The sequence below is a fragment of the Oncorhynchus gorbuscha genome, linkage group LG20 (genome assembly GCF_021184085.1).
Source record: "Oncorhynchus gorbuscha isolate QuinsamMale2020 ecotype Even-year linkage group LG20, OgorEven_v1.0, whole genome shotgun sequence".
Classification (NCBI taxonomy): domain Eukaryota; kingdom Metazoa; phylum Chordata; class Actinopteri; order Salmoniformes; family Salmonidae; genus Oncorhynchus; species Oncorhynchus gorbuscha.
This window is the reverse complement of record NC_060192.1, coordinates 6,633,708-6,647,364: the sequence shown is the minus strand read 5'-3', so window position 1 is coordinate 6,647,364 and position 13,657 is coordinate 6,633,708. Positions and strand designations below refer to the sequence as shown.

General features: G+C 43.4%; 1 protein-coding gene across 2 annotated transcripts in view; it reads right to left on the bottom strand.

Annotated features, from left to right (window-relative positions):
* Positions 1-1,782: 1,782 nt before the first annotated feature.
* The window catches only part of xrcc4 (X-ray repair complementing defective repair in Chinese hamster cells 4), a 27,900-nt gene continuing 16,025 nt past the window's right edge, over positions 1,783-13,657 (bottom strand). For both annotated transcript variants that reach the window (XM_046317001.1, XM_046317002.1), the window contains one exon: positions 1,783-3,125. In XM_046317001.1, coding sequence (XP_046172957.1) covers positions 3,020-3,125 — 106 coding nt within the window. In that variant the 3' untranslated portion in view covers positions 1,783-3,019. The remainder of the gene's footprint in view (positions 3,126-13,657) is intronic.

Sequence of the window (13,657 nt, the reverse complement as noted above, 5' to 3'; positions counted from 1 at the left end):
TTTCACATGACAATAAAGCCCTTCAATTGAATTGAGAGAGAGAGGAGAGAGACGCCCCAATTTATGCTCTATAACTTTCAATGACTCAGTAGGTCGCTGGCGGAATCCCAAACTCCGGGAATCATTTAACAATGTTTTCAATGTCTTCCGGGATGCGATATAAGACATGTGTAGCTTTAACATACACATTATGTGCGTAGAGTAGCCAGAACCGATCATTACCGTACCACAGTTAACATACTAAAGACCACAACAACGTTTGTTATACTTCATGTTGTTAACCTACGTTTTTATTACACTTTACTCGTGTTTCATACACATAAAGAACCAACACTTCTCTTCATCATACTAAAAACAGCACAAAGACTGCTCTTTACACAGTTAATGTTTTGTCCATATCGAGTACAAAAAGATCCCCTTTGTTACAGCATTATAAATTATTATAAATGGTGCACTACAAAAAATATATATATGTCTAATTCCCTTCTCTCTATATAACGGTCTCCTTGACTTCCTCTGTGTAGTAGTGGGCTGGGCTGAGTAGTGCCAGTGATAGAGAAGGACACGGGAGGGATTGGTGGAGGATTAACAGCGAGATGGAGGCTAGAGAAGAGCGGGAAGTAATACTGGTAGAGGAAGGGTGGCCGCGCAGAGGTGTTGAGCTAGTTATTCAGGCTTTTGTTCCAGCCTTGCTAGAACCCGATGCGACATGTCAAGGTCCTGGTGGTCCTTAGGTTAGGTAGAGGAAGGGGTAGGACGCGAGCCAGGACCTTGACATGCTCAGTCAGGTTCTAGCAAGGCTGATTAGTAGAACCAGGTGTTGGCCACCCCTGTGTAGAGGGATAGAGAGACTGAAGTAACCCACTGGGAACACAGTGGTTGAACCAATGTTTCAACGTCATTTGTCAACCTATTGCGGACGTGGAATCCACGTGGAAAGCACATTTGGATTTTCAAAAAGTAAACTAATGCGGTTTTCATCGCATTTCAACAAGCATTGCAAACATTGAAATTAGGATAAAGATTCAACTTAAATACTAACCTGACTAACAATCTAATTTCAACATAATCATCAGAACTTTGTAAATGTTGAAATTGTGTTGAAAAAACCACATAGAAACGGTAAAAATCTTTTTCATCCTATATTTGTTGTTTCAATGTTGAGTAAAATGGAATGTTTGAATCAAAGTCAATGTTTCAACTTCATACCATCAACCTAAATAAAGAGGTACACTACATTACCAAAAGTATGTGGACACCTGCTCCTCGAACATCTCATTCCAAAATCATGAGCATTAATATGGAGTTGGTCCCCCTTTGCTGCTATATGTTGGAACATTGCTGTTGGGGACTTGCTTCCATTCAGCCACAGGAGCATTAGTGAAGTCGGGCACTGATGTTGGGCGATTAGGCCAATTGGACTCTAGGAGTGTTTCCACTGCTCCTAGAGTCCAATGGCAGCGAGCTTTACACCATTCCAGCATACGCTTGGCATTGCGCATGGTGATCTTAGGGTTGTGTGTTGCTGCTCGGCCATGGAAACCCAGACGATTTTTACGCGCTACGCGGTTCAGCACTCGCCAGTCCTGTTCTGCGAGCTTGTGTGGCCTACCACTTCTCAGCTGAGCCGATGTTGCTCCTAGACGTTTCCACTTCACAATAACAGCACCTACAGTTGACCGGGGCAGCTTTAGCAGGGCCAAAACTTGACAGATTGGCTTGTTGGAAAGGTGGCACCCAATGATTGAGCTCTTCAGTAAAGCGATTCTACTGACAATGTTTGTCTATGGAGATTACATGGCTGTGTGCTCATTTTATAAACCAGTCAGCAACGGGTGTGGCTGAAATAGCCAAATCCAAGAATTTGAAGGGGTGTCCACATCCTTTTGTATATATAGTGTATATTGAAATAAAATGTGAAGCCAATAAGTCCAACAATTCCTGCCTGAACAGCGACTCCTACAGGTATATGAGGGGTAATGCACTTCGGCGAGAACGAGTCTATCATCTAGTTGCCTACCTCCATGTATCCTACTTAGCTTTGGAAACAAGCTTGTATATGCTGAGCCATCATGTCAACACAGTTAGACATCGATCAACTTTCATACTCATCTGCGTAGACTACCATTGAATCGTTGTAATTAACTCCTCTGACAATAGCTGTACACTAAAATAAATCATTAAAAAATATATGTTGATTAAATTGTACAATTGTAAGGCAACCAGCTGCAATAGGATTGCGAGCTTGCCAAAACATTTTTCCAAAACACATTTTCTCTGTCTGTTTGCAAAAAAAAATATGTAAAAAATGCTTTGTGCTTTCAACGACATACTCTCGCAGAGTTGTCTCCATCGTTTCCTTGGAGCTGGCGTGCTCGGTGCCCTCCTGGCAAAGCTTTTCCAATTCAGCGTCACATTGCGGTTTATCAACGCACCTACACATACTGCGGACAAGTTTGACACCGGTGTGCACATCAATAGCTTCAGACTAAGGTAACTTGTCCGGAGGGTCGAAGAGCCCCCCCCCCATGAATATAAAATGTTCCCTCGTTCATGTCCTCCTCGAGCCGGGCCTGGATGGTTACCTTACAATTGTACGCTGAATATATATATTTATTTATTTCTTTTACAGTGTATGTGAAAGTACATTCCGACTTATGTTAGATTTATGTATGCAGAGTGAAACTAGGTACACTATCCATAGTTGATTGGATCTTTGTCATTTTAAAATTAGTTACCATTATCACCATAAATAGGATGCCAAATTCATGATATTAATAATACACTTTTACATTTGGATCTGTAAGGTGGAAGGAATAGGATGGGAGCTCCATCACCGCACTGTTTACACCTATCCAAATCTTTCAGATCTCCAAACATCGAAGGGGTTAATTAGGGGAAGGGGTTCTAAGAGAGTTAGGACTGGCTGATAGAGTGACAGACGAAAGTGATAGAGGGAGAGAGAGATGAAAGGAGTGAGGGAGGGAAAGAATTTGATTGAGGAGTGAGTGGTTAGAACTCAGATGTCCTCAAACAGGTCCTCAGCATCAGGAATGACATCACTAGAATGCTGGGGAGCCTGGTCCTTATTGGCTGCTGCTCTGGATGATGGCAGGGGGTCCCTCCTGGCCAATGAAACAAATAAAAATGTCAGTCTAATCCAAGCAGGAAAGCAATGACTGTTGCTGACTGTACTGATTATTAAATGTATTGCGTCGGGGTGTGTGCAAGGTTTTCTTCTCTAACGAATGGCTGTCTACCTGTATGGAAAACCACATTGAATGCATACCCCTGACATTCAAACCAAGGGCTGTCTGCACTTTTCGACACATAAGTGCACACACAAGCACACACACACCATACAGACAGAGGAGAGAAGAGCCCTATACTATGAATCAGGTTTGAAGAGTTAGCGAGGTAACTTTGGTCAAGTCTAGGTTCAACTCGGGATAACTGGTACCATGAAAGTGGTTGACTTTTTAGCCAGTTAAAAGTATTTGGCAACAAATGTTTCAGAACTTACCTTCTCCGGGGGTAGCTAACTCCATTTATCTCGAATGAAGTGTCTGAGCTGCGGGTTGAGGACCAATGAAATCAGATACCCTCCCTCTTGCAAAGATTGCTTTTAGGAGACCGATTAATCTAATATTTAATCAAATGTTTTTGTGTGTATCACTATTTTTAATGTCTATAACAAAACACATTTAGTAATGACAGCATTTGCTTTCCAAACAATGTTTTTCGTGCGTATTTCGATATTTGCTGAAGGCAAATTAACAGCCGCAACCAACCATAGACATACAGTGCATTCGGAAAGTGTTCAGACCCCTTAACGTTTTCCCACATTGTTACATTACAACCTTACACTAAAATGGATAGAATAGTTTTTTCCCCTCATCAATCTACACACAATACTCCATAATGACAGAGCAAAAACTCTAGTAGGGTTGCAGAGGGAGGGTATATTACTGGTAACTTTTTCAAAAGTTTACCAGTAAACTTTAAGCATTTTGGTCACTTTTAAGTCATTTTGTGGGCTTTTGGAGAATTTCAGATTATCACAGCTGTCTAATTATCTCCGGCCATATCACATATAAAATATATAAAATAATCATATAAGACGATATTAAAATAAAAAAATAGATTGGCAAAGCTGTCAAACATGATGCTAAATATAAACCATCAACTTAGTGAATAACATTGGTGTTTAATATGAGGGTTTCAGCGTTTAAAAAACTAAAAAACACGTACACACTTATTTGACTATGTCAATATGTTTTTTTTATTGTCAATGTTTCGGTGTCAAACTGGTGGCAGTTGTGAACATAATCTATAGTTGGAAGAGTTGCAGAGATGAATAAACATGAATCCAGTGTTGATTAGATACATTTTTCAATCACTTGGCCATTTCCTCTTGAACCTTATGGTCTTTCTACTAGAAACTCATGGACAGATATAAAACATTTATACAGTATATTAATACGTTATTCTAAAGTGAAGTATAAATTACCATGGTTACCATAGATTGCCTGCTACTACCAAAAGTTCCAGTGACTTTAGCAAATGATCAGTAGTTTTGCAAGTTGCCTGGAGGCAACACCCACAGGGAGATATTGATTCCATTATAGAGTGCATGCAGGCAGGCGCACACCACACCAACACAACCCATTACCATTCTTACCCCGAATGTTCAAACAGCACCTGTAAACCATTTACACACTCCGACCTCTCTCCTTTGTGGAAACAGTTTGTCAATAGTTGGGAGCAGGTTTTGCAGTGCCGTGTGTGTGCGCCGGCGCATCTTTGAGCTGAGTCGCTTCACTGTAACACACTGCAGTAACTGCTAATGAGTAAACAGGTTTGGTACTACACACCGCTTTAACAGAGCTATTGGTCATATGCCGAACTGACAGCAGACACTTGTAACACATTAAAGGGACACATCGGGATTTATCCACTTCCCCAGATTCAGATGAACTTGTGCGTACCATTTTTATGTCTCTGTGTCCAGTATGAAGATGGGAGGTAGTTTTGCGAACCAATGATAACTAGCGTTAGCGCAACGACTGGACGTCTATGGGAATCTGCTACCATGCTGGAAGTCTATGGGAATCTGCTACCTTGCTGGAAGTCTATGGGAATCTGCTAGCAGATAAGCATAGATAAGCATAGACTTAACGCTTGTTAGCAATTTGCCCTGGCGCTAGTTAGAAACGTCCTTCAAAACTGCACACGCAGACATAAAAATGATATCTACGAGTTCATCGGACTCTGGATAAGTAGATAAAGGGCCTCATTGCCAAAATCCTGAGGTATCCCTTTAACACGATTAACTCACGTCCTTCCACCCTCCAGCAGTCCACTCGTTAAACACAGCCGCAATATTAATGAGGGCTAACAGTGCAGACAGAACTGGCACTGTCACAATTGTGTGTGTGTGTGTGTGTGTGTGTGTGTGTGTGTGTGTGTGTGTGTGTGTGTGTGTGTGTGTGTGTGTGTGTGTGTGTGTGTGTGTGTGTGTGTGTGTGTGTGTGTGTGTGTGTGTGTGTGTGTGTGTGTGTGTGTGTGTGTGTGTGTGTGTGTGTGTGTAGATGAAATCAGCAGTCTTGATTTCTTCCCTACTGAAAGTACAGAAGGAGGGAGCGAAATATAACCATGGCTACAGCGCAGTCAGCGCTTCACTATGCAGACGGAAAAGGTAAAACAGAGGGAGAGAAGAATAAAGTAGGTGGCTGGTGAGTTCTCTTTCCTCAGGTGCATTCACTTTGAGGAGCTCCATTTGACCTCGCCCAATTGCTCCTAGTAAATCATCTCATTAACAAAAGGCTCACCTCTGACCTTTAGCCTCTGACTGACAGGCCACCTGTGTGAGTGTGGTGTATGCAGAGAGCAAAGCCATCCAACTTGTTTTCAATCATTATCACCAATATGAGAAAATAGTTACACCCATGGAAACACACACACACACACACACACACACACACACACACACACACACACACACACACACACACACACACACACACACACACACACACACACACACACACACACACACACACACACACACACACACACACACACACACACACACACGGTGGTCCTGTGACATACCAGGAACCTTACCCCCATCCCCAAGGTTAATGTTTCTGTATGAAACAGAAGGTAGAGCTGACTGATGTAAACAGATTCCTGTCTCTGAACCTCAGATGGAGAAGGTTAGTGTGTGTGTGCGTCAGTCTTTAATAGTTTGTGCCAAGTATTGTTTACAAACCCACGCAAACCAGCACCATGCAGCCACACACACACACACAAACACGAGTACACACGAGCAAACACATAGCGCTGTGTCAATACCTTGTCTTGTACTGATTATCGGTGCTGATGGTTTACAGGGCTTGTACGTGTGTACGTGTGTACGTGTGTGTGTGTGTTTGGGAACTGCAGTATAATCTAGACCAGAGAGGGTTAGTTTGTCATGGGAAAAATCAGCCGAGGCACAGCAGAACAGTAAACGGACAGACCCACATTCTCTACAACTCAAGCCCCACTGAGTATGACACCTTTTACACCGAGAAATGACACAACGTGCAACAATTTCAAAAGACTGTACTGAGTTACAGTTCATATAAGGAAATCAGTCAATTGAAATAAATTCATTAGGCCCTGATCTATGGATTTCACATGAACAGGAATACAGAAATGCATCTGTTGGTCACAGATACCTTAAAAAAAAGGTTGGGGCGTGAATCAGAAAACCAGTCAGTATCTGGGGAACACCATTTGCCTCATGCAGCGCAACACATCTCCATGACATAAAGTTGATCAGGCTGTTGACTGTGGCCTGTGGAATGTTGTCCCTCTCCTCTCGCGCGAAGTTGCTGGATATTGGTGGGAACTGGAACACACTGTCATACACGTCGATCCAGAACATCCCAAACATGTTCAATAGGTGACATGTCTGGTGAGAACGATGGGTGGTGGATGAATGGCACGACAATGGACCTCAGGATCTCGCCACGGTATCTCTGTGCATTCAAATTGCCATCGATAAAATGCAATTGTGTTTCGTTGTCCGTAGCTTATTCCTGCCCATACCATAATGCCACCGACACCATGGGTCACTACTTCCACAATGTTGACCTCAGCAAACCGCTCACCCACACTCGTCTCAGACCATCCCGCAGGTGAAGAAGCTGACGCTGTTTAATTAGATTATTGATATACAACACCTGTCAGGTGGATGGGTTGTCATGGCAAAGGAGAAAAGCTCAGTAACAGGGATGTAAACCAATTTGCGCAAAACATTTGAGAGAAATACACTTTTTGTGCGGATGGAACATTTCTGGGATCTTTTATTTTTGCTCATATTGCGTTAAAATTTTTGCCCAGTATAAGACTTTCTCGAATCAAAGCCCCTACTGGACTGTCAGTCTGTGTTTCCTTAGCTTAACCCAGAATCTTCTCTTAAATATCCAATCCCCCCACAATACTTTATTAAAATCAACAGACATGTGATCTGATATTTAGACCACACTGTGCTTGTATATCAACAACCAACAAGAACACAGAGAAATAAACAACAGCTTTCAGAACAAAGCGCAGCAGTTAAAACATGGCTTCGGGTCTTATTGTGCCAAGAGTTAGTTCTCCTGCAGCTGACGTATAGTACTGTACTAATCTTCCCCTGACCAGCTGGACCGCCTGAAGCTACCTGGTGTGATTCTTGATTGATATTGACATTGTACTGCATAGTAGAGAAGAGTTTGCAAGTAAGCATTTCACTTTACAGAGCGCACGTGATCAATACACTGATTTGATGCATGTGTGCGTGTGTGTGTGTGTGTGTGTGTGTGTGTGTGTGTGTGTGTGTGTGTGTGTGTGTGTGTGTGTGTGTGTGTGTGTGTGTGTGTGTGTGTGTGTGTGTGTGTGTGTGTGTGTGTGTGTGTGTGTGTGTGTGTGTATGCATGTGTGCCGCCTGAAGCTACCTGTTGTGTGTGTGTCAGCATGTGTGTGCTTTTTAATCTAAAACACAATTAGCAGTACCATAAAGCCAGAGAGCCTGCAGGAGAGCAGTGGCATTTTAACACTAATAAAGTGGGTTGCAGTGTAGATGTGATAGGGCCGGAGGGTGGCCAGCTGTGGTGTTTTCCACAGGTTGTCCTCAAGCACAGTGCAGGAGTGGAAAGTGTGAGGTCAGCTGGTTGGGTAAGTTCAGGAACGGCCGAGTGGGCAGCTACAACATGGAGAGACTATGGGCCAACACATATACTGTTTCGTTCTGTTGAATCTCCTCTCTTTCTCCTCTACTCCCTTCTCTTGTCCTTTTCTTTGGATTCCTCATGTCTAACTCAATAGCTAGGTTTTCATCCAATTGGCTACAGATTTTCCTGAGAATATTCTCAAATCTGCATCAAAAAAAGTGAATTTTCCCACCAGAGATGCGTTTCCATCACATGTACTTGTTACAGTTAAAAGGCTGTGAGTGATGACAGTGTACATAAAACACATTTTGGCGGTTAAACTCCCACGTAACGAATAAAAAAATCCAAGTTAAATGGTTTTCCATCGCATTAAAAAAAAAAAAAAAACTCTACTGATGGTTCTCACAAAAATATATAGCGTGTGCAAACTCTAGTTTTGGCATGTGCAGTGTTGCTTAGAGCACACATATAGCCTAAATGATGAGATTATTGTTATGGACAAAAGAGAGAGATTATAGAAAAAAAACTATACTCACATCAAAAGGTTGGACGGAAACCCTGGTTACGGTTAGAAAAATGTATGGTACAAAACAAACATCAGGTACTATAACCCTAACCCTAGAAATTCAAAATGGCTCATTTCAGTGCACTCAATTAGCATACTTGCTCAGAGATCAAATTACACTACCGTTCAACAGTTTGGGCTCACTAAGAAATGTTTTTTGAAAGAAAGGCACATTTTTTTGTCCATTAAAATAACATTAAATTGATAAGAAATAAAGTGTATACATTGTTAATGTTGTAAATGACTACTGTAGCTGGAAATGGCAGATTTCATTATGGAAGATCTACATAGACGTACAGAGGCCCATTTACCAGCAACCATCACTTCTGTGTTCCAATGGCTCGTGCAACGCTGTGTACTACTCCTTTCACAGAACAGCACAAACTGTCTCTAACCAGAATAGAAAGAGGAGTGGGAGGCCCTGGTGCACAACTGAGCAAGAGGACAAGTACACCAGAGTGTCTAGTTTGAGAAACAGACACCTCACAAGTCCTCAACTGGCAGCTTTATTAAATAGTACTCGCAAAACACCAGTCACAATGTCAACAGTGAAGAGGCGACTCTGGGATGCTGGCCTTCTTGGCAGAGTCACAAAGAAAAAGGCCAATAAAAAGAAAAGATTAAGATGGGAAAAAGAACACAGACACTGGACAGAGGAACTCTGCCTAGAAGGCCAGCATCCCGGAGTCACCTCTTCTCTTTTGACGTTGAGATTGATGTTTATTGCGGGTACTATAAAATTAATTGAGGATTGGTGAGGAATCCATTTCTCAAACTAGTCACTAATGTACTTGTCCTCTGGCTCAGTTGGGCTCCAGGACCTCCCACTCTTTCTATTCTGGTTAGGGCCAGTTTGTGCTGTTCTGTGAAGGGAGTAGTACACAGCGTTGTACGAGATCTTCAGTTTCTTGGCAATTTCTCGCATGGAAAAGCCGTCATTTCTCAGAACAAGAATAGACCAACAAGTTCCAGAAGAAAGTTCTTTGTTTCTGGCAATTTTGAGCCTGTAATTGAACCCACAAATGCTGATGCTCCAGATACCAAATCAAATCACATTTTATTTGTCACATACACGTGGTTAGCAGATGTTAATGCGAGTGTAGCGAAATGCTTGTGCTTCTAGTTCCGACAATACAGTAATAACCAACGAGTAATCTAACCTAACAATTCCACAACAACTACCTTATACACACAGTGTAAAGGAATGAAAGAATATGTACATACAAATATATGAATGAGTGATGGTACAGAACGGCATAGGCAAGATTCAGTAGATGGTATAGAGTACAGTATATACATATCAGATGAGTAATGTAGGGTATGTAAACATATAAAAGTGGCATTGTTTAAAGTGGATAGTGATACATGTATTACATCAAGATAGCAAGATGCAGTAGATGGTATAGAGTACAGTATATACATATGAGATGAGTAATGTAGGGTATGTAAACATTATATGAAGTGGCATTGTTTAAAGTGGCTAGTGAAACATTGTTTACATCCATTTTTACATTATTAAAGTGGCTGGAGTTGAGTCAGTATGTTGGCAGCAGCCACTCAATGTTAGTGGTGGCTGTTTAACAGTCTGATGGCCTTGAGATAGAAGCTGTTTTTCAGTCTCTCGGTCCCTGCTTTGATGCACCTGTACTGACCTCGCCTTCTGGATGATAGCGGGGTGAACAGGCAGTGACTCGGGTGGTTGTTGTCCTTGATGATCTTTATGTCCTTCCTGTGACATCGGGTGGTGTAGGTGTCCTGGAGGGCAGGTAGTTTGCCCCCGGTGATGCGTTGTGCAGACCTCACTACCCTCTGGAGAGCCTTACGGTTGTGGGCGGAGCAGTTGCCGTACCAGGCGGTGATACAGCCCGACAGGATGCTCTCGATTGTGCATCTGTAAACGTTTGTGAGTGCTTTTGGTGACAAGCCAAATTTCTTCAGCCTCCTGAGGTTGAAGAGGCGCTGCTGCGCCTTCTTCACGACGCTGTCAGTGTGAGTGGACCAATTCAGTTTGTCTGTGATGTGTATGCCGAGGAACTTAAAACTTGCTACACTCTCCACTACTGATCCATCGTTGTAAGTCGCTCTGGATAAGAGCGTCTGCTAAATGACTTAAATGTAAATGTAAATGTGTTCCCTCTGCTGTTTCCTGAAGTCCACAATCATCTCCTTAGTTTTGTTGACGTTGAGTGTGAGGTTATTTTCCTGACACCACACTCCGGGGCCCTCACCTCCTCCCTGTAGGCCATCTCGTCGTTGTTGGTAATCAAGCCTACCACTGTTGTGTCGTCCGCAAACTTGATGATTGAGTTGGAGGCGTGCGTGGCCACGCAGTCGTGGGTGAACAGGGAGTACAGGAGAGGGCTCAGAACGCACCCTTGTGGGGCCCCCGTGTTGAGGATCAGCGGGGAGGAGATGTTGTTGCCTACCCTCACCACCTGGGGGTGGCCCGTCAGGAAGTCCAGTACCCAGTTGCACAGGGCGGGGTCGAGACCCAGGGTCTCGAGCTTGATGACGAGCTTGGAGGGTACTATGGTGTTGAATGCCGAGCTGTAGTCGATGAACAGCATTCTCACATAGGTATTCCTCTTGTCCAGGTGGGTTAGGGCAGTGTGCAGTGTGGTTGAGATTGCATCGTCTGTGGACCTATTTGGGCGGTAAGCAAATTGGAGTGGGTCTAGGGTGTCAGGTAGGGTGGAGATGATATGGTCCTTGACTAGTCTCTCAAAGCACTTCATGATGACGGAAGTGAGTGCTACGGGGCGGTAGTCGTTTAGCTCAGTTACCTTAGCTTTCTTGGGAACAGGAACAATGGTGGCCCTCTTGAAGCATGTGGGAACAGCAGACTGGTATAGGGATTGATTGAATATGTCCGTAAACACACCGGCCAGCTGGTCTGCGCATGCTCTGAGGGCGCGGCTGGGGATGCCGTCTGGGCCTGCAGCCTTGCGAGGTTAACACGTTTAAATGTCTTACTCACCTCGGCTGCAGTGAAGGAGAGACCGCATGTTTTCGTTGCAGGCCGTGTCAGTGGCACTGTATTGTCCTCAAAGCGGGCAAAAAAGTTATTTAGTCTGCCTGGGAGCAAGACATCCTGGTCCGTGACTGGGCTGGGTTTCTTCTTGTAGTCCAGCCGCTTTTATGGTGTCGTTGTTTTGGTTCGCCGGCTGGGATCCGATCCATTGTCCTGGGTGGTAGGCAAAACAGAGGATCCACGTCGGGAAAATCATATTCTTTGTCGTAATATTGGTGAGTTGACGTTGCTCTTATATCCAATAGTTCCTCCCGACTGTATGTAATAAAACCTAAGATTACCTGGGGTAACAATGCAAGAAGTAACAAAAAAAAAAATACTGCGTAGTTTCTTAGGAACGCGAAGCATCTCTGTCAGCGCCGGAAGTTACTCAACTAGTCTAAAGGCCAGTTTTATTGCTTCTTTAATCAGTACAACAGTTTTCAGCTGTGCTAACATAATTGCAAAAGGGTTTTCTATTGATCAATTAGCCTTTTAAAATGATAAACTAGGATTAGCTAACACAACGTGCCATTGGAACACAGGAGTGATGGTTGCTGATAATGGGCCTCTGTACGCCTATGTAGATATTCCATTTTAAAAAATAAGCCGTTTCCAGCTACAATAGTCATTTACAACATTAACAATGTCTACACTGTATTTCTGATCAATTTGATGCTATTTTGTGATTTTCTTTCAAAAACGAGGACATTTCTAAGTGACGCCAAACTTTTGAACGGTAGTGTGTATTTCAACAAAATAATGTTGCCGGAATGCTAATCGTATTTGTCTCTAACAGAAATGATTTCAGAACAGTCAGAGATGGTGGATGTCGAAATCCTCTTCTGCTTTTTGAGGTGGAACGACCCCTCCTCCTCGAGGTGGAACGACCAGTTTCCTCTCTTTTCCTCTCCTCCACTCCTTTCCTCTCTTCGGGACTAGGAGGTAGTATTATTATGTCTTTATCATCTGTCACTGCATGGCAGCCACAAGCAGATCCATGACACCAGGAAGCGATGTCACACAGTTAAGTGTGTGGTGACAGAATGATGAGTAGGAGATCCTTGTCCCCTTCTCCTGCTCTCCTCTCTCCCCTCCACTCATTTCCTTTCTCCTCCTCACATCTCCTCCTTTCCTCCCCTCTCGAAACCAACAGTGATGTGTTAATAACCGACAGACAACCAGTAGCATTGTGTATTCATCTGTCGTTGCATCATACACCATGTTTGTTTAACTATGCCAAGCTACTGTCTGTAGATTGAATGCTCTTTTTATTCATCGTTTTTTTCTTGTGCTTTTAAAAGCTCTCTTCCAACTCTCTCTGGTGGGTCCATGAGTGACTTAACTCCAGTCAGTCAGCCAACAGCCTGCAGGAGAGGCATTTTAACACCAAAAGTGAGCTGCAGTGTAGATGTGATAGGGCCGTAGGGTGGCCAGCCGTGGTAAGGGTTGTCCACTAGCACACTGCAGGGGTGGAAAATGTGAGGCCAGCTGATTGGGTAAGTTCAGGGACGTCCTAGCAGCCGCAACTCGAACATGGAGAGCCTATAGGTCAACAAATACACTTTTCCTTTTAATCTCCTCTCCTCTTGTTTCCTCTTTTTCTTCTCCTCTCTTCAGGACTAGGAGGTGGTGGCATTATGTCTTCATCGTCTGTCACCGCATGGCAGCCACAAGCAGATCCATGACACTGGGAACGATGTCACACAGTTAAGTGTGTGGTGACAGAATGATGAATAGATCCTTACGAACTAACCTCGTGATCCTCTTTTTGTCCCCATCTCCTCCTCTCAACTCCACTCATGTCATCTCCTCTCCTTCTTCCCGCTGACCAACAGTGATGAGTTAATAGCGAAAGACAACCCGTAGCAATGTGGA